This window comes from Hipposideros armiger, unplaced genomic scaffold (assembly GCF_001890085.2).
Source record: "Hipposideros armiger isolate ML-2016 unplaced genomic scaffold, ASM189008v1 scaffold_958, whole genome shotgun sequence".
Taxonomy (NCBI): Eukaryota; Metazoa; Chordata; class Mammalia; order Chiroptera; family Hipposideridae; genus Hipposideros; species Hipposideros armiger.
The window spans coordinates 293,373-315,602 of NW_017732308.1; the positions used below are offsets into that span (position 1 = coordinate 293,373).

A 22,230-nucleotide genomic window follows, 5' to 3' on the forward strand; every position below is an offset into this window, starting at 1 on the left:
CACATGTAAACACATATGACAAGTATATGACCATTACTACGTACCTGCAGAATTTAAATAAAATTTTTTCAAACACTAAAACTGGGCCTGTACTCCCCAATATTGTTAAAGGTTGCCCAGCAAACAACGAATAGGCAATCCCAGTTAGTGATGCTCCGAAAAGAGATTCTATTGCACTCTGTTTAAGGGAAAAAGAAATGAATAAAAGCAACACATCATAAACATATCTCTAACCTATTATAATACATGTAATAGACATCTGGAAAATAAAAACACTAATCAAGTAGTTAAAATACAAAGCAACCACAACTTTCAGTCTCACATTTACATTTTAAACATGGACAATTACAAATACATTTTAAATACATTAAGGAAAATTGCTGTGCTTTTGCATATTAAATGTGAACTTTTATAATCAACCATAATTCAAACCTCAATACAGTGAAAGGCAAAGAGGAAGGAGTAAATGGAAGACAGGCATAGAGGCTTCAATTCTATCTATAGATGTTTTATTTCTTAAGCCTGTGGTGAGCACAAAGATGTATATATTATGTTGAATATTTTCGTACATCTGAAGTAGTTCATTTAAAAAAACAGAAAACATTAAATACTCAATGTTGTGTGTTAGAAAAGGATTCCTTCGAACAGGTAAGTAAGAAATTAGCCAGTGATTCTATTGTTCTCAAATTGGTTTCTAAAGAGCAATTTTCCACACATTTTAAAGAAATTAATATGGTAGGTTTGGCCAATAGATTTCAAAAATGAAATGCTGAACATAAATAAAACAGAAGGAACATCTCTTTAAGAAACTCACAGCAACCATAAAGGAGGAAATATCTGATTATGATTCAAGTTTGGTAACAAAAGATAAAATGAGAAAATGAAAAGACTCAGAAAATTTAAATCAAAGCTAATAGGCCAATTTTATACCACCACCACCATTCTATTCTGACTCTAGGTTATTAGATAGTAAGATGTAGGCTATGCCACTAGACAGAGGGCAGTGATCAGAAAGAAAAGGAAAGAATGGTTTACCGTTCACAAACAGAAGGTAAGAAAGGAAAAGCCCATCATCGGTAAAGGCAGGGAGAAGCTTGTGAGAACCCCCCAGGAAAGCAGAGGCAGCAGAGCAGCAGGCGAAGAACAGGGCTTGAGAATCAGATTGACGTGGAAGGCTGGTTCCTACCAGGTGTTAAGCCAGGGACATGCCTAAAACTTTTGGAGCCCAACCTTTCTCACTTTTAAATGGGGGTGATGGGAGCCAGGAGAACTTAATGAAGGAGCATTTGTGAAAACACCTAGCAAGCCTGGAATCATCAACAAAATGGTAGCAAATCTCATCAGCAGCAATGACAGCATCTTCCAAAATCAAAATCACAAAACAAGAGTGCAGTAAAATTTGAATTCAACTATTAGAAATAGATCCTATAGAAACAGGATCAAACCCGCATACAAACTTGACATTTGGCAAAATGAAGATGTGTTCATACCAACAATATATTTGTTAATTGTATGTGATAAATTTGTCTTGTTGCCCGTAGACAGTTTGTCCTAGAAGACACAGTTAAGCCATTATAAAACCCTAAATTCAGACAGAATATGAATATTTAGTAATAAATTTAGGCAGAGATCAAGCCAAAGGAAACAAATGTCTAAATAATATCTAGAGAGAGAAAGCAAAAAATTGTGAAGAAAAGCAGAGATGACAAATAAATGCTAAGAGGGGGCAGATGGGCACAAAATTAAGTTTCCCTCTCCCACGTTATATTGAAAAAGCAGAATCAGCCACATAAAGACCTTTCTTTCACCAACCCCCAAACTTTTATTGCCACGTTTACTAGGTCCTTTACCCAGACCTACTTTTTTTTCTAATTTTTAAACTGTTTCTATGTTCGTTCCAAAACTGAACCATGTCTTTCCCTAAAGAAATCACAGCCGTACTACCTGTCTTTCCCACCCACGTTCAGGAGTTTCCATTTCACCCATCGCGAGCCCTCCACTTTCTTCCCCATATGCCTCTCCATCCACTGCATGGCACTGGGTACTCCCTGCCAGTCTTTCCTCCTCAAAAACCTCTATTTTGGTTTTTGCAATATTAATTACATCATCCCGATTCTTGTGCCTGTGTCTAATTTGCTGGGCCATTTTCCTCTTCATCCTCATCCCTCCTCCATTTCATAAATGTCACTTCCCATATTTTTCCTCTCCTCTTTGTTTAAATTATCTCCTTTGTTAGCCTCATCTATTCTGGTCCAACCCCCACTTGTATGGGAACCATTCCCAATCTACTCGTTTCTTCCTCACCCCTACAAACTCTGGGATTCCACCTCCTAATGCCTCCTTTTATACTTGAAGTTCCAAGAAAGCATCTGAAAACAAACACAGCACTTCCGTATCACTTTCCTCCATAATACTCCAGAGGTGTCTCTTTCTATCGCTTCAGCGCTTCCCTTTAGCTCACTCTTGGGGCACAGCACCCCAGAACATCGTAACTATGCATATGCTATCTTATCTTTTGTTTCTTAGGTTAGGATCCTTGAGGACAGAAGACCCATGCTTGTGTTACACCTGTCTACACGCCTCTAGGGCCTGAAGCACTATCGCATGCACATGGTATTCAACAGCAGGATGAGATGGGCAGGCAGTGAGTGAGAGGCCAAAAGCAAAGCAGCGTTTCCACGATGGTGACAGCTACGACACGCTTCCACAGGGACCGGCAGAGTTACATGTACAACTTAGGACAGCACATGAAGCAACTTACAAAAAATATATCCCGTTGCTACAGTGATCACAGAATAAGAGAAAAGAATCTACACAATCGGAAATGGGTTGAGTTGAAAGGAAATTTCAAGTGTCAGGTTTATCTCACGTTAAAGCTCATGAAATACTTTAATTAAATAATTATCACTACTTAGTTTTGGCTATTGTGTCACCTTTTATCCATTGAAAAATGAATTTCTCCCAAGAGTAAATATAATTCAATAAAATACACTTAAGAATTACATAACATCTCATTTAAATGCCATTAAAATATATATACAAACAACAAATAAAAGTCTTCAAGATTTTACAAAGCACTGTTTAGTTATGCCTCCCCCAGCACCTAATACAATATTACCAAGAAAAAAAACAAAACATAACTTTCACTTTAGTCATATCAAATTATGGATGCAGTTTTCAGTTATATTTGCCAATGAAAGCTTTGACTACTTGCACTTTCATTTAGTAACAACAAAATTAAAGTAAGCACCACTTCAAAAATCCATCATTGTCCACAATTATGTTCTCTTCTTCCAAATAGTTTAGTCCAGGCCTCCCTGCCAGGGCTGGTGGGTTCATATTAATCACATGGCTCTGACTAATGCTATGATGCCTTACAGGGTATGAAGTAGCCCCAGTGATAAATTCCCCCACCCATGACCCACCCAGAATCAGTTCATTTGGTCTCCCCCGAACCCGACCCGTCTCCCCCACATAGACAATACAAGCCTTTTACTCAAATGTATAAAACCATTCATCCAGCAAGCCAAGATAAACTTCTGTTTTTCTTTTTTTTCTTTCGTTTCTTCATTTTCTTTTTCTTTTCTTTTTTTTTTTTTTTTTTTTTACCTCAACTGTGCATCTTCTCCTGTTCATATGGCTTCCCCATGTTTTCCATAGCAATTACCTCTGGGGGAAGTCTGCTTTGGGACAGGTTAATCATGCTGTGGGTAGACTCTTCAAATAAAAGTATGAATGGTGAGACAAATGCACACAGACACTTGCCTCTGAAGAGCTAAGAGCCTGGCCGCTACCAATCTTTGTACTCACTATTCTGCCTTCTGTAGCTTCTCCAAGCAGCCCTCCAAAAGTGATTACAGGAGACATACAGGCACAGTATAGGAAAAGAATCGAGGCCAGGCACTGCAGGCTTAATGCATCCTTGAAGTCACTCAAGAAAAAAGGTGCTTTCCTTTTGATGTCAAGTATCAAACCACCAAAAAGCCTAAATAGGTGAGATGAAACTCGTCAAACTGTACACTAGAGGATTCTAGCTATTTCAAACTAAAACTATGGGCTACATAAAACTGCTGGTGTCTATAGTGTTTTGTCAACAAAAATTAATATCCTATTTAAATCACGGTATAAATTATAGAAGAGACACTCATTTAATCTAATCCACTGGTAGAGGAAAGATAGATCTCATTCAGTTAAAAGAGGCATAAACATCTGTATTTTATGGACTACATACTGAAAAGACTGCAGGCAAATGATTTTATATGAGTAAACGTAGTTTCAGACACAATGTAATTTAAGACAATGTTTGCACCTGGCAATATTTCTATTCTTTATTTCAAAAATGAACAACTTTAACAATTTTTCCAACTAAGTTTCCAAAGATCATTACCACAGTGCAAGGAAATGTACATTAAAAATAAATAATACCTAACAACCCATTCATAAAAATGTACATAAGCAATTCTATTCATTATTATCTACATGATAAATCTTAAAGGCAAGTGTCAGAAATACCAGGAAGGCAATTATAATATAAATCATGAGTCCCCAAACACCCTTTAATATGAATAGAGGATGCTGTGGTTAGATGCACTAAGTAGTGAATTAAATAACTTTAATTATTTTTAAAATTAGTACTTCAATCACATAAATATTTCTGGTTCAGGAAAAAAGCCTAAAAACTACTTAGTGTATTTAATTTACTGTACATATAGTCAAACTAGTGTGCGTATTAATAAAAGAGGTTTTAATTGGTAAATTTAAAAGCCATATTTGTACATCAAGGCTGTATCATTTCAGTGTTTTGTTTTGTTTTGTTTTTTAAAATCAGACTTTTCAGTATATCTCACTTGAAAGCATTCCACTAAAATTAAGCTCTGTGAGGGGCAGATTTTTTCTTGTTCACTGCCATTACCTCCAGTGTCTAGAACACTACCTGGGGCACAGCTGGTACTCAATAAATAACTGGTAACAAATCAATAATTCAAAAAGGTTTTGTGACTCAAAAATATAATTTAAATCCCTACTATAGAAAACACACCAAAAAATTAATCTTATGCTTCTAAATAAATGCTTTGGTTTTAAGCTTTACCATTCTAATTTTTTTTAGATTAACATTGAAATGGATCTTAAACACACATTGACAAGTAAAGTTATCCTATAAATAATATGACAGCAAGGGGAATCAACTTGCAATAAAAGGGGTGCCAATGATACTCTAGAAAATGAAACAACCTCATCAAATCAGTAATTGATTCTTTAACAGCTTATCTCTGAGGCTCTCAGGGGACCGTGAGATCAATAGCGGCCTTGGCGCTTCTCAGTGGCTAATGCTATTTCAGTTTGAAGTTTGAGAAAAAAATAATAACAATAGCTAATATCTGACCAGCAGCTTGCATGCAGGGCCAGTCTCATTCTCTCCTATATTCACAGAGACTAATATGTTGATCAACGAATTAATTGTGAGTTTAAGCTTCTCTAAAGTTTACATTCAGTATGCCAATTGTTATTCTACTTCTATACAGTATTCTTTAGGCCTATCATTAATATCTCTAATAGAGTGTCTGTATAAGATATCCTGGTTTTTTAAACAAATATTTAAGATTCAAGATTTTCACTTCCACAGCGGCAACCAGTGGACAAAGCAGTATCACTATCCAGATGCTTTTCTACAATATAAAAATACTGTAACATTTCTCTAGTTCTACAAAAATATTTTAAGACAATGTTTGCACCTGGCAATATTTCCATTCTTCATTTCAAAAATGAACAACTTGAAAAATTTTTCTAACTTGGTTTCCAGAGGTCGTTACCACGGTTTAATTATATTTATGTAATTTTACATTATTTCATGATACAATGCTCTTTTCAGAGTTTTAAGTCTATGCACACACAAAAAACACTGGTTATAGTTCCTCTCTAGTCTCATAATTCTCCAACTTCACATGGAGAATTGTAATAGGACTCCATACTTCCCTTCAAGAACCTTCTTGTAAATTAATGTAAATTGACCTACTATATAAAACTGTGCGGTATTCTTAACATGTGGTGCCTACTGGTTTCATTTTAAATTAAAGCTTGACATACAGAACCCAAGTGTATACTAGTAAAATTACTTTAAGATGCATATTAATTTCCCTTAACATCATCTGCCTATATACCACAAGGTACATTTTTTTTTTAATATGAAAAAAAATGCTGTGTAAGACTAGGTTCCAAATATTTGCAAAGGAAAAGAATGTTTATGCCTTTTTCATCAATCAGGTCAACCCCTAGTCTCAGACAGACACCCACACCGTATCAGTACGTGTACCCACCTTCCAGTCCTCTGTAGCTCAGGCCCGGCGTGATGAGCAGCGTCTTTAAGAATCTCACCCGAGCTGGGGGCGGACCCATTGGGAAACACAGGAATCTTTCTCTTTTCCTGTATTTCATGAAAAGAATTAAAACCTTTCAGAATTCTGTTTTAAGAAAGCTGAGGTGGCATCTTCAATTAGGGGGAGCATAAGCTCTCACGCTGGTTATATACCTAGTTATTACCTAATTATTGCTCCTAGAAAAAAATGCTTCCTAAAGTACATTTCAACTTTAAATAAATTGTACTTTAGAACAGAATCTAATATTCATCTCTATGAATATTTTAAATTCATGACTGGCTTTTTCCATTTTATATTCTAATACCAAATATACTATAAAACACATGCATACACCCCATTTCAAATTATTATTCAGGAACAGGAACGTAAATATTCAATAAAGCATCTCACCAACCAGAATTTTTAAAATATTGCTCATGTTAACTACTGAAAACATACTTCACAATACGAAAAAGTAAATGGGATTTTTTTGTTTACTAAAAATTTCCCTTAAGATATAAGTAGCTCAAGAGCTGTTTGTTAAACACATTTCAATAAAAATCAATTTCCCATTAAATTTTATTATAAATTCAAGAGTACTGTTCTCATGATAAAGGATCTTGTCCCCCTCAGTTGAAGAGAAAGAAGTGAGCTTTTAACTTGTTACTCCCAGAAGTCAGAGGTTGCTGGGCCTAAAAGAATAAGAGAGAGAAGAGAGAAGGAAAGAGAAGAGAAGAAAGAGAAGGCAGGGAGGGAGAGGAGGAAGGGAAACAGGAAAGGGAGGGGGCGGAGGAGGGAGAGGGGAGCAGGGAGAAAAAGATGACGTGCAGGGTGTGGGGCAGGGGGCTGTTCATCCCAGAAGGTCCCCTGGGTCAAAGGCTCTGGATGAACTATAAGCATACGCTACCTGGTTTATATGTTCAATATTTATACAGTAGAAAGACTTATCTATAATCATAAGATTGCCATTTAAAAATATCAAGTTAAATTGCATCTTGGCTCATTGGTGAAAGAAACAATAAAAATTACAGAATTCCTAGAAAACAAACATAATGGAAAATACTACATATCACAATCTATGGGATGCAACAAAAGCATCATTCAAGAAAATCAAGCACTTTTGCTAAAAAAAAAATGAGAGAATATAAATAAATGAATTAAGCATCTAACACAGGAAATGTGAAAACAAACCAACAAAACAAAAATCTTTCCTGAAGGAAAGTGAAAGTAATGAAATAAAACAGCTAAATTCAGAAGCTGAGTTAGAAAACAAAATACATTTTTTAAAAAGGAGAGCTAAATAAATTTTAAAAGCTGTTATATTTGAAAAATATGATAAGCCACTGGCCTAATACAAAGCAAAAGCTATGCCAGCAGCAACTTCACAAACCACAAACTGAAGGAAACTGTACATATATATATATATGAAACATAAAAAGAAACTATACTATATAACCCTATGCAAATATAATTTGAAACCTTGGTGAAATGGGTAATATATTGGAAAACATAATTTCCCAAAACTGACACCAAAAAAGAAGGAAATAGCAATTTTCAAGGAAAATATAACTTACCATCACTGACCCCAGAAAACATAAAAAGCTTACATAAACCAATTTCCACAGAAAAAATAAGCAAGTTGTAGAAGCCTACCATACAACAAAAGATTCAAGCTCAGAATTCTTTACAAAAGAATTCTTCCAACTTTTAGAACCAAATTATTCCAAGCCATTTAAAGTTTTAAGATCACAGGAAAAGGAAAACTTAATATTTCTTTTTATGAAACAAATATAATGATGATATCAAAACATTAAGACTGCACAGAAATCTAAAGGCCAATCAACTTACAGAGATGCAAACAACTTAAATAAACTACTAGACATAGACTACCAGCACTTTAAAGCCCAAGTTGGGTTTATTCCAACAATGTAAGAGTGTTTTCATATTAAAGAATCTATTAATATGTTTTACCATAATAATTGATAAATAAAATTGATATGATCACAAAAAGCCCTTTGACAAAACTCAACACCTACTTACATTAAAATTTTCATAGAAATAGAAATTAGGGTACTTTCCTAACATGATAAAATGTGTATTTTGGTCCCAGTGAGAAAAACACCAGGGACATTGACCAGAGTTAGAAATTAATAAGAAATGTCCATTTAAAGTCAACTACAACTTAACACTATTAGAGATTTTAGTCAATACAATTAGACAACAGGAAATATAGAGGTATACAAATTTAATAAGGAAGGATAAAATTATCTCTTACTGCAGGTATGACTGAAAATCTACTATATACAATACAAGAATAAAGAAAGATAGTAGGATAAAAAGAAACATACAGTAACAAAAGGCCTCCATATATATAAAAGTAACAGAGGATATAATGAAACAAAGACTTCATTTACAATAGCAACGATAAACATAAAATACTTATGAATACACTCACCAAGAAACATGTAAAGTGTAGATAAGGAGGGAGAACTTTATAATGTTCCTTAAGGACGCAAAAACTGACTTGAAATAGGAAAACTGGGGAAAGATATACCCTCTTCTTGAATAGATTCAATATTATAAAGATGTCAATTTTCCCTCAGTTCATTTTAGAAATTTAACTGCCATCACAATTTTGTTTTAAATCAGGTTTTATTTCTGTAAATAGAAAGCTGATTTTAAAGCTTACATAAAAAAATAAACATGTAAAGATGGCCAAGGAAATTCAGAAAATCAGTAAGAGAGGGGTCAAGAATGAATCTAGACCTACCAGATATTAAGATATGCCAGAAAGTGTGGAATTGGTACATGAATACACACACCAATGGAAAAGAAATTCCACAAAAGACCTGCATGCATATGGAAATTTAGTAAATGAGAAAGGCAACATCACCATTCAAAGGGAGTAAGGCTTAATTTTTTTAATAAATTGAGACAACCAGTCAGCAATTTAGAAAAAACATAAAGTTGGATGCATACTCCACATAATATACCATAATATGCATGATGAATTCCAAAGGATCAATGATCACTTTAAATGTAAAAAAAAAACAAAAAACCAAAACTGGTGGAGGGCAATGAACAAAAAATATTCAAGAATATTCAACCCCACTAATCACAAAAATGCAAATTAAAACCATATTAAAATACACCGTACAGTAAGATAAAGATATCTACCAGACTGACAAATACTCAACAGCATGACAACATATTGTGTTAGTGAGACTGTAGGGACATAAGAACATACATCACTGTGGGAGTCCAAAATAATTCAATATGATAAAAAGAGATTCTGGTAATATCTAGGAAAATTATAAATTCCCACGTGAGCCAGCATTCCTATTTCTGGCACTCTATCTGCACAAGACTAATATAGCATATGACTGCTATGATAGGGTTTGTAATAGCAAAAGACTGAAAACAACCTGAGCCCAGGAATAGGATAAACTATGATATCCCCATAAATGGAATATAACAAAGCTACGCGAAAAAGAATAAGGACTATTTCTATGATTTCTTATAATCGGATCTCCAAGATTTATTGTTCTATGATAAAAGCAAGGTGCAGAACAGTGTACAGTATGTTAACTTTTGGCAAGAAAGAGAAGAAAATAAGACTATGAGGTTATATTTCTTTGTACTGAGTAAAAACTAGAAGGATAAACAAAAAGCTAGTAACAAATGGCAACCCACAAGAGGTAGGTACAAGGGTAAAAATGTAAAGGGGACATCCTGGGGTACAGCTTCTCTGAGCGTAACACATAGTTTTCAGTTTTGAAAATGTATAAAGTATTCAAAAAAGTTATTTTAAGTAACTCAAAGAGTTGTAGATCCTTACCTGAGAAGGAACACTTTTTGGTGGCTCAATGCGTATAGAAGGATCCCACTCTCCTGGAGGTAGGACAGTTACTTGATCTAAAAATTCATCAATTCCAGATAAGAGGTCATTTCTGTCTTTTGCTTTATAAGCCACATCATGAAATATCTAAAGAAAAAAAATTGAGTAAAAGGGTTTCAAAGTTGAAAGAAAACTCTACATAATAAATCCGCTTTAGCTATCATAGATAACTCTACAATAAAGATAATTACCTAACCACTTACCCAAACATGTCTCTATCCCACCCTGGATAGCCACTATAAAAAATAACTCACTATTAGTATTATTAGATAAATCAACAGTAACAATCAAACAACAAAAGAAAATAGTGATGTAAGACAAAACAATTTTTAAAAAGAGAAATTTTTATAGTATTATACTTAGTAATTCATTACAAAATAAAACACAATAGCATGTCAGTTCACTTCTGTGATAGTTTAATGCCATTTATCCTAAAGGAATAATCATGGATATGCAAACAATTTTACTGAAACAATTAATTTATTTGATCACATATATTTACTGGACGCTTACTATTCTTTGCCAGGCACAATTCTAAGCACTGTGTGTATAGTGCAATGGACGTAGATAAGACAAGGTCCCTGCACTTAAGAACCAAGGTGAAAGACAGTGAAACAAGTTAATTACGTACATACATAATTGCAGGTATCATTAAACGCTCTGATGAAAATAAAGCGGGTTAAAGGGAGGTCTCTTAGAAGAGGTAATTGGGAGAAATGTGAATGAAATGAGGGACAAACCCACGCAGAGGGTAGGTCGAGTGGAGTGAGGTGGAGATGGTGGAAGAGCTCTCAGGCAAAGGAAAACAGCAGTTTAAGTGTCCAGAGGCAAGAATGAGCATAACACATCTGAGGAACCAAAAGGAAGCTAATGTGGCCGGAGCAAAATGGAGGAGGAGGGGTGAAGAGCAGTAGGAAGTAAATTTAGAGAAGTACAAGGTGTGATAAAAAAATACGGTGAACGTTTACATGTAAAAAAAAAATTATTAGGGGTCGGCCGAGTGGCGCGATGGTTAAGAACTGGCTTGGGACGCCAGAGGGCCCCGGTTCGGATCCCACATATGAGGGCCAGTGACACTGCCCTCTACAGCTAAGATGCTGAACAGCAGCTCAACCTGGAGCTGGGCTGCCCTGAGTCACCGGAGACGGCATAGGCCGCGGCCCCTGTGGCAGTGGGTTGCCATGGGCTACCGTGTGTAGCCAGCAGCCAGCGTGAGTGGCCAGCAGCCGCCATGAGCGGCCATCCAGAAGCCGGCGACTGATCTGCCTCACCCTGGAAGAGCGCAATGATGGTGCCAACTTGGGCCAGTGAAGCAACGTCCTCCACAACTAGACTGAAGAACAAAACGACAGCAACTTGTCTGTTCCCCTTCCTCCAATTCCCCAGCGCTGTTCCCATCCCACAATTCCCCAATAAAAATAAAAATCTTAAAAAAAATAAAATTATTAGTCAAAGACACATTGCCATTGATCCTCCTCAAAATACTCTCCCTCACTTCGAACATATTTATCCCATAGTTCTTGCCACTTTCTGAAGCAGTTCTGGAAGTCCTCTTTCGTGAGTGTCTTTAGTTGCGCTGTCATGGCTGCCTCGATGTCCTGAATCAATTCAAAACATTTACCTTTCATGGTCATTTTGACTTTGGGGAAGAGCTAGAAGTCACATGGTACCAGATCGGGTGAATAAGGTGGATGACGACACACTGCAATGTTTTTATTTGACAGAAATTATGATGTGTGACACGGAGCCTTTCCATTGTGATCAAAATACACAGTGAATGCTGCTGCCAGGTGACATCCAACGGAAAGGCAGGGGCCTTCCATACAGGAAGCAGAACATCAAACAAAACTTAGTAACAGTGTGTGACAAGTTTCACCTTGTTCAGTGCAGTCAGTCTGGTGTGAGCTACAGTTGGGAGAAGATGTGTTTTAAAGTGTGCCATAAGTCATCCTCCATCATGCAACACTTCATGTCACACATCACTTCTGATATATGGCAATTTCTGTCAAATAAAAACATTACTGTGTGTCCTCATCCACCTTATTCACTGGATCTGGCACCGTGTGACTTACGGCTCTTCTCCAAAGTCAAAATGATTCAGGACATCTAGGCAGCCACGACAGTGCAACTAAAAACACTCAAGAAAGAGGGCTTCCATGGTGAACACACAATATGATATCAATGTGATATATAAATGATGTATCACAGAATTGTGCATTTGAAACCTATGTAACTTTACTAACCATTGTTACCCCAATAAACTTTAACTAAAAAGAAAAGAAAGAAAGAGGGCTTCCAGAACTGCTTCAGAAAGTGGCAAGAACAATGGGATAAGTATGTTCAAAGCGAGGGGGAGCATTTAGAGGGGGATTAATGGCAATGTGATTTTTGCTGTAATAATTTTTTTTTTTAATTTTATTGGGGAATTGGGGGAAGGGAACAGACAAGGTGCTGTCCTTTTGTTCTTCGGTCTAGTTGTGAAGGACATCGCTTCACTAGCCCATGTTGGTATTGTGATCATTGCGCTCTTCCTGGCTGAGGCAGTCAGTCGCTGGCCATTGGATGGCCACTCACAGCGGCTCACGGCAGCTCACGCTGCCTGCCAGCCACTCACAGTAGCTTATGGCAGCCCACTGCAGCCCCACTGCAGCCTACACCGTTGCCGGCAACTCATGGCAGTCCAGCTCCAGCTGGAGCTGTTGTTCACCATCTTAGCTGTAGAGGGCGCAGCATCACTGGCCCTCATGTGGGATCCAAACCGGCGGCCCTGCTGCTCAGAGCTCACACTCCCAAGCCAACTCCTAACCAATGAGCCACTCGGCCGGCTCCTGTAATAATTTTTTCTTTTACTTAAACATTCACCATACTGTTTGATTACACCTCGTATGCAGAGGCTAGATCAGACAGACACTATTAAGACAACAGTAAAGAGTTTAAACATAAACATATAACAAGATGTCACTGAAAAATTTGGATCAAGGAAATGATATACTCAGTTCTGCATGTTATTAATAGTGTAGAGGAAAGTACTGTAAGAGAAAGACCCACAAAAATACATTTTAATCACCAAAGGGAAGAAGGTAAGAGAGTGTAAGCCAGAGAACTGGCATGAAGATGGAAGGCGATGGCAGGTTACGTGCAAAGCACACTAAAGAGGTAAAATCAGTAGAAGCAGGATAGAAAAAAAGAGGACAGATTCAGATATGTGGGGTTTCAGATTCCTTAGGGGACACATGGCAGAGGTGCCTGGTACCTGATTACAAAGCTCCTCCCCAGAGAGAGCAGTCCTGAACGGCTAGATCATGGTCACAGGTGAAGTTCACAAACAGAACAGAGAAAAAAGTCCTGAAGAAACCCCAAAGAAATGATGTCCTAAAATCCAGGATGGAGAAAATTTCAAAGAGGTGATCAATAATTTTCAAATGCTGGGGAAGGGTCAGAGACCAAAGAGCATCTATCCATTGATCCTGACAGGAAGGTCTTCAAGACCTTAATAAAGGCAAATGGTTGAAGAGTGAACATGAGATATAATAGTACAGACAGCAAGGACTTTTTTTAAGCTTTACTCTGAAAGAAAGGAGCACTATAATTTAATATATATTATATGCTTCATAATCAGTATCCACTTCAAAGGGATTTGAAATTCCACTTCAAAGGGATTTCAGATATTATATGCTACATAATCAGTGTCCACTTCAAAGGGTTATTTTAATTACCTCATCCGTCATGAGAGTGGCTATTGATCTCCCAATTTCATGGTACTGTGGTGCCTTGCCTGCTGGACCCAATAACAGAAATAAAAACCTAAGGAAACATTAAAATACATAGATTGAAACATGAACAATATACACAAAATAATCTCAGGAATCAAATCATAAAAAAAAAATCATTCAAACGTGAACACAAAAATAACACTTGGACCTGTTTTCCATCCTTCCATAACAATCACTGAAAAAAAGATGGCAGCTCTATTCAGACAAAAGCAGTTCGCAAAACTAAGGAAGACATTCATAATTAACTTTCTACCAAGTTATGATTTCCCATCTTCCTTAGGGTAAGACAGTAATTAAGGAATTTAATGTTTTACATTAAAAGTTCCCATCTTCTATATCCTTTTGAATTTGAGCAAACAATTTTTTTCTGCTCTGCATTGACAAAAAAATAATAGTGAATACCAATCCCATTTAAGTACTTAATTAAGGTTTGCCTAATAAAATAGTTAAAGACCATACACAAAAAAATCCACAATCCCTCAAAATACAGTCTAGATAAAGACTCGAATATGGTAAATAAGGGACTAATTCCTTTGGGAGGAAAAGTAATTTTTATCTACAACTCCAAATTAACATCACACTTCATATTATTTGATTTTTAAGTATATTTATAGTGACTAAATAAAAAGTATTTAACTTCCTACTCAGTTATTTCCTTATTAACACTACAGCAAAATATTAATATTCACACTTATCCAAATGGAAAGTATTCATCTTCCTGCGTTATGAGAAATGAAATATGAATCTATGGAATTAGCTTTCTTATTTATCTTAATACTGTACAATTAATGCACCTCCAGTAAAGCATGTTAAAAATAGGTGCGTAAATTTCAATCAAGTTACAATTAATTCTATAGATTTACTATCATAAAAATAATTTTAAAACTTTTAAAAATTACTCTCCTTTAGGATTAAATTTACAGCTGAAGATTTTGGTCATTTCAGGACAAAGTATTTTCCCTAATTCAGAGGCATCATCACATTTAATCCACCCTATGAGGTATCATTATACTCATTTTACAAATAAAGCTTGGAAATTTTAAGTTTGCTTGACTCTCCCATAAACAGTGTCAGAATGAGGATTCAACTCCATTTACTCCAACGCCAGTGCCTGCACAGAACACAATATGTCTAAAATGATGAGATACCAAAGCTACCGAACTTCTAATAAAGGTATCAAAGCAAAGTTTTTTTTAAAGGACGCTTTGCTTTATTTTTATTTTTTCTTTGTTAGTTCTAGAAAGGTCATTCTTTTATCCTCTAATAGTCAAAGTGTACAATGACAAGATGAACGATTAAAATGATCTTTTATTACATAAAACAACATGTTCCTTTAGAAGATAAAAATGTTTAGATTGTGGAAGTGCTGGGAGAACGTTAACTGGAACTAACTCTTCACCTGGTAGGGACAGGGACCTCAGTCAACCCTGAGAGGAGCACAGCAGGGGCCAGTCTCACAAACGCAATTATAGGTCTTTCCAAAAAGTCTACTTCTCCCACCAGAACATTGGACGCCTCGGCTCCCGAAGGAATTTTCCTCATGAAATTCATATCAACCTATTGACAAATAAATAAAAATTAAAAATAAAATCTGCATAGTATTTATAAGACTATTTAAAGGGGAAAAGGAAAGAAAAGATGCTTTTAAGACTCGTATTTGCTAATCAAAACTGGTGATCTAATGAATGTATAAATGCCAAAATTCTCACAAGTACAAAGAATGGAGTAGACAAATACAAAACAGCAAGCAAAACACATCTATCAAACAATACTCCCAATTGTTTTAACTGTCACGATCTTTACTACTTCAGAGATCTAAATTATCAAACATACAAACTAGAGAAAATTTTCAATGAATAAAAGCAGTATTCATTAAAAACTATCAAGGACAAAAATATAGTTCACAAACTAACAATGACTCATGAAATTATACACAGTGCTAAAAAAATATTCATTTCATGATTATCTACTATTTAATCTTAGACATGAATTTTAGTCCCTTAACATTTTTTATAAGCCCTTTGTATTTTAAAGAACTCTGGGCAATCCCCAGTATTTTCATTAAGTGAGGGGGGGGAAAAATGTTTTTATTTTTATTTAAAACTAAAATAAATAGCCATTATTGATATAGTTATTATGGCGGTGCTACATAATCAAATTTAGTTGTCTGTGTATAATTACAAAGAAAAGGTTACAAACATATTATCAAAGTATGGGAACGTCTTCATTTATACGCAGTTTCACACAATTCACTAAACAACCACTTACAAGGCTATCTATTAAAAAGAAAACCAGCACTTACAGCGGGCCTCTTGAGTCCCACACCCAGTGTGCCACAACTACAGTGCCAGGAGGCAGACTCCTGCCCAACAGGAGACAAGGAGGTGTACACAAGGATAGGCCAAGCAAAAAAAAGTAAAACTGTGACAGAGGAGCAAAAATAAACGGCATCTGCCATGTCTAGAGGAGATCTATAATGTAAATTATATTAATTTATTCATTTAACAAGAATAAGCTGCAATTTAATTACTGAACACTTTGCACTTATCTGGAATAATAGGAGCAGCAGTCAAAATACGATCAAGCTATTACAGAAAAAATAGAAGTATAAACAGCCTTTTCTACCTAATCAATGTCCCATATGAAAGGCTTTTTATAATTTTAGAGCATGAAACTCAGCAAGTTATATAACACAAATCATCATTTAAACTCCTTTACTACAAAATGTGATCTATACTTTGTATCACAAAATAAAAGGATTACTAGAAATGAATCTTACTTGAAATCATCACATTTTGTATCTGACATTGGATACGTAGAGTATCCTATAGCAAATCAATATCATCAAATTACAATGGCCACATAGAATCAATTATTCAGAAGTAGTATTCATAAAATACTCTTTAAATTCAATTATAATTTGAACTTGTAGGTTTTTGCCCTGTTTTTTGGAAGTAAGTTTTCTTTTTGTATTTCAGCTCAATACTCCTCTACCAAAACTAAAAAAATTATACTTGACTTAAGTGAATTGTTTTTAAATTCATGCCTTTACCTACCCATGGGGAAGCACCGATGTTTCCCAGTGACAATGCAGAAAGTACTGACACCACAAGACAGTAATTCTGGGATTGCATTACAGCCCAGAAAAGGCTGAATCGTTACTACTGCTGTAACTTCATTCCCAGAATTAATCTTTCTAGTGGTGGTAGTTCCAGCACAAATGACTGTAATTCAAAAGGTACTGAAGTTTCATGATATCTATGGGTAGGTATAGATGAAAATACCATATTATTCACATATTCTTTTGTCAGGACTTCTAAAACCAGTAAGATGTAAAGTTATTCAAGTGCTATGAGATTCCCTTTCCCACAATAGCTGATCTTAAATGAACTTATCACAAGCATCACATGCAGGTTTGTAAGCACCAGTCTATTAAAAAATTACTATAATCCATGTTAATAAAGGCACAATTGCTAGTGATTTTCTCAGTAAGAATGATTGTGAAAATGTATAGTTCATGACAGAATTACCTTGCTGAAGTCTACAGTACTATTTTCTCTGCTGCCTCCACTTCCATTACCTTTGGTCTCTCCACTTTTACCAGTGTCCAAGTTTCCAGGTGCAGACTGTGGAGAGGCTAAGACACCTGCATTTAAAAATAAACAAATTCCAAATTAATAAGGAGAAAAATCACTTTGTAACCCGACTCTCCTCATATCCTGAAAGTGATAGTTTATGAAAAGCAGATGTGCAAGGTTAAAAAAAAAAAAAAAAGTGCTAAGTGTTAGTACCATACCAGCAAGACTAGGATAACATTTTAAGCAATAATAAAGCAATACATTTAAAAATTTTAAATAATGTAATAGGAATTTACAAAAATGGTGGCCTTTGCAAAAAGAAAAAAAGTGAGCAGGTGTGGAACCATGGAAGATGGAAAACCCCAGAGTCTGATTACCACTACGAATACTTAGGGATTACACTTTCAATGTACCTAACATACATGTGAATTGCAGATGTTAATGATGCCTAACCACAGTTAGCATGCTTACCTCAGTAGCAACATAAATGTTCTGATAAACCCTTAGTGTAACTCAGAAAATTATAAACAGCTACATTAACTAAATGCAGGTTAAATGTACCCTAACCTTCCATGACCATAACAGTTTCCTCAAGAATTTCCATTTCTGTTAAGTAGTTAGTATTTATGGGCTGCCTACTGTCATTATTCCTAAGAAATACAACCTTATAATAGCAATGGTTTCACAATATAAATACAAAGAGTAAGGGTTATATAATTAAACAGATCTGTGCTGAAATGAGCACTCTCTGCCACTTTGTACCTATGTAACTTTAAGTAACTCATTCAACCTCTACGATCCAGAAAAACCTGTAAGATGAGTTTGTTTGGATTAGAAATGATAGATATATGTTCTATGAAATTAGTTTGTTTGGATAACAAATGATAGATACGGGTCCTAGCATTCGTATACTCATTTCAAGTGACATTCGGCAACATTTCACAAGTCATATACTATAACCTAAAATCACCCCGTAGCATATGACCAATGTTACCACCATGAATTCTGCAAAAAATTCAAATCTTAAAATTTTTAAAGTACCTCACAGATTTCTACCATTGAATATATTGCATTTTTTCAAAACACCCAAAATTGTAGTTCAAAAATATGGATTAGTATTACCCAAAACACTGAGTATCACCGGAGAGAAGGCACTAAACTAAATTACAACAGACTTAACTTTAGCTTTAACTCTACCACTCATGTCAATCTAGTGACCTATACAAACTCAAACTGTTTGTGGCGACATCCTATAAGGTTAATATTGGTAATTAAATTCCAGAATTTTAAGCACATCAAGTATATTTGATACATCTAAGGAAGTTTCCATTTTCCTAGAATACAACATACTATAACTAATCATTGGAATGAAGTCACGTGAGTTTATTGCTTAAACTCAATGACATCCATTTGTGATATCCACTTCTCTGTTAAATACCTAAGCTAGGATGTCACTGTGACTCAAAAATCTCAGTATAAAGAGCATATGCAATCTATTAAGCCATGTGCTCATTCTCTGTGTTAGATAATTCTGAAATAAAATATCTCCTAACTCATTCTTCACCATTTTAGCTTAGCACAGAAAAGTTAAGATTCCTCTTCTTTGACCTTTGTCCCTAAGCTTCCAGAATAGAGTTCATTATTTTATTAAAATACATGTTCAAGTTCCCACACAAGAAAATGAAGAACATCATTAAGGTCCTGGCAGCAAGCGCACCGGAGCACCGGTAGATACACTTGTGACTACTAAAATATTCAATCTGTAGATGTGGAATCAAAAGAATACATATGCATAGTTTCTCAAAATAGTCCCAGCCAACAGACTTTGGGAAGAGTGGAACGATGAGAAAGCTATGAGAAGCAGGGAGACAGAAGGAATGGTAAGAAGAAATGATGGGGAACTCAATACTGACAAAGGAAGAAGATATGACCTGAAGTCATTTAGCTAACCTAGTCATCTTGTACCTGTTAAAACTGGCATGCCAAGTACATGTTTTCCACTGTTATATTCTCTACACAGTCCTTCCCAATCTCAGCTAAGCTAAAGCTGTTTTCTCAATCAGTAAAGGAAGTCTCCCTGCTCCTACAATACATTCCTAGTTGAATGAAATGAGTAAATTGCCCAAAATTAAAACTATCATTGGCACAGATAACTCAGAAGGTCTTTATTTCTTTAAGAAAAAAATAGCTTCCAGAGGGTGACATTCAGCCAGCTCTTTGAGGCCATGGGTTTTCCATCCTAGAACCATGGCCCAGTTTGCATGTAACATCACCGAGAAGGCCCTGATGCCGGTAAACACTGCTGTGACTTATGGGAAGCCTCGACTGGCCACATTTTGGCACTCTGTCAAGGTTGAGCTGGTTCCTCCAACCCCTGCTGAGATCCCTGCAGCTATTCAGAGCTTGAAAAAAATAGTCAACAGTCAAGCTTGTAGCTTCAAACAGCTCACAGTTAAGGAAGCTCTACTAAATGGTTTGGTGGCCATTGAGGTGTGGATGTGGTTTTATGTTGACGAGATCATAGGCAAGTGTGGCATCACTGGCTATAATGTCTGAAGCCCAATCATTAACATCTGTTTCTTTTGGGTTTATTTTTTGAACGTTCTTGGACCACGTGTGATCAGACTGGTATTTGAATAAAATGTGTCAAAATCATATTTTCTATATCAAACACTGCATGGAAGGTCACATTTTCTCTTGACATGAAGTTGGATTGTCTTTTGCTTTAATAATGTTACTATAGCTCTAAATGCATGTCTTTGCTTAGCCTGAAATTGGAAAGGATATATGTGAATACAACAACTTGTTACATATATTTATGAGGATAACATTTTAATTTGAAGGTTGAAAATAACATACCGCATTTCCCCATGTATAAGATGCACCCTTTTTCGAAAAATTTGGGGTCTAAAAACTGGGTGTGTTTTATACAGTGCTTGTAGGTGGTTTTTTTTACTTGCATTTCCCACTTTTTGTCACGCTTGTTTTTGTGTTCATACAACCACTGTATAAGACACACCCAGTTTTTAGTCCCCAAATTTTTCGGAAAATGGTGCATCTTATACATGGGGAAACACGGTATTTTACTTCCAGAAAAGTTGGGGGAAAGGCCTTGGGAAAACTAGAACTTGCTATAGGAGGAGAAATAGTAATACCATGTACCGAAGTTAAATTCCTGTCAGTAGTATAAAATTGGGATGGTTTTTCTTTGCTAAAATCAGAGAAACTCCTTTTTAACAACACCTATTTCTGAAAATGGTGGGATGCTTGCTGGTATTCTATGTATCTTTATAACATCTTTAATGCCAGGACAGAGTGAATGAGAGCCATGACTAAATTTTTAATCTAATTTTGATATGCGTATTATTAATCTATCTGGTTTCACGATTGTTAGAACCTACCTTTGCAAAAATAAAACACCCTAAGGGTATTTAAACAGGGTTATAACTCAGTACTATCCATGGGTCTAACAAGCATATTATGTCCTGAAATAAATAGAAGAGATTGGTTAAAAAAAAAAAAAGAAAAAAGAAAAAAACTAAGTGTTGAATATTTGCATATATAAAATCAATACTGAGATTTAAAAATCATACTCTGGTGAATTTATTATTTTGCCCTTATATATTTTTCTCAAAGTAGCAAATCTCACTAGAGAAAGATAAATCAAAGATATGAGAGAGTTTGCTGTCATGAAACGTTTGAATGTAGAAGCAGTTGGAGCAATGGTTAGCAAACTGGGAAGATTTTTGTCCCCAAAGAGATGCTTGGCAATGTCTAGAGACATTTTCGGTTGTCACGACTGGGGAACGCCATACTGGCAGTGAGTGAAAACAGGCCAGGGATGCTGCCAAACATCCTACAGTGCACAGGACAGCCCCTTGCAACAAGGAAGGGTCCAGCCCCAAATGTCAACAGTGCCAAGGCTGAGAAGCATTGAGTTAAAACACAGCCGCAAATACTAGAAATGAGTTTACCTCTGTGACACATAATGATTCTCAAAAAAATAACTATGGGAAACACCACTTTCTTTTTTTACTACGGGTATGCACAAATCATAACCCCATGACACAAAAATCTATGGCACTGGTCTCTCCAAAATTATGCTGAGGCCACCTTCCTTCTCTAATGTAACATCAGACTTCAAGGAAGCTCAACTAGAGTCCCTAGTAGGTGCTGTGAGCACCAAAGGTAATTCAAAAGGGAGTAATAGTATATAGCCACCCTTATTATTTTAATTACATAACTTCAACAGATGTCTTTTTAAACAGTAATTATGAGCTTTTTCTGTCTTTAGAAACTCCCTCTCTTCCTTCCATTCTAACTTCTAATTCTTTAGAAATGTTGATAAATCTCAAGGCATACTTCCAGCAGAGGAAAAAACTATGTTCAAGTCTCAGTTAAATTGCTCCTTTTGTCCCTTAACATGGCCTCACAAGTCACTGTAACCCATATGTCCCTTCCTTCCTATATAAAATTTGTAATCCCTTATTATTAATAATTCTATATCTGGTAAAACAAAAAATATACAGTGTTACTGGTAGGTTAAGGTAAAAATAAATTCAAGGAAGTACCTTTAAAATTATTCTTGTTCAAGGAAAATAGTAAATCTTGTTGGTTATTTCTAATTA

The 22,230-nt window shown here is 35.7% G+C and overlaps 1 protein-coding gene and 1 pseudogene across 11 annotated transcripts in view; one reads left to right on the forward strand and one right to left on the reverse strand.

Annotated features, from left to right (window-relative positions):
- The window catches only part of SLC4A7 (solute carrier family 4 member 7), a 105,758-nt gene that overhangs the window by 27,945 nt on the left and 55,583 nt on the right, over nucleotides 1-22,230 (reverse strand). For 6 of the 11 annotated variants that reach the window (XM_019630856.1, XM_019630861.1, XM_019630864.1 and 3 more), the window contains 7 exons: nucleotides 17,555-17,670; nucleotides 15,424-15,581; nucleotides 13,968-14,055; nucleotides 10,192-10,338; nucleotides 6,315-6,421; nucleotides 3,811-3,985; nucleotides 45-178 (listed from right to left, as the gene is read on the reverse strand). In XM_019630856.1, coding sequence (XP_019486401.1) covers nucleotides 45-178; nucleotides 3,811-3,985; nucleotides 6,315-6,421; nucleotides 10,192-10,338; nucleotides 13,968-14,055; nucleotides 15,424-15,581; nucleotides 17,555-17,670 — 925 coding nt within the window. Of the gene's footprint in view, nucleotides 1-44; nucleotides 179-3,810; nucleotides 3,986-6,314; nucleotides 6,422-10,191; nucleotides 10,339-13,967; nucleotides 14,056-15,423; nucleotides 15,582-16,326; nucleotides 16,387-17,554; nucleotides 17,671-22,230 lie in introns of all 11 variants that reach the window. The other 5 variants (XM_019630853.1, XM_019630854.1, XM_019630859.1 and 2 more) reach the window with 1 other exon arrangement.
- Nucleotides 17,677-20,586, forward strand: LOC109375472 (ATP synthase subunit g, mitochondrial pseudogene; annotated as a pseudogene).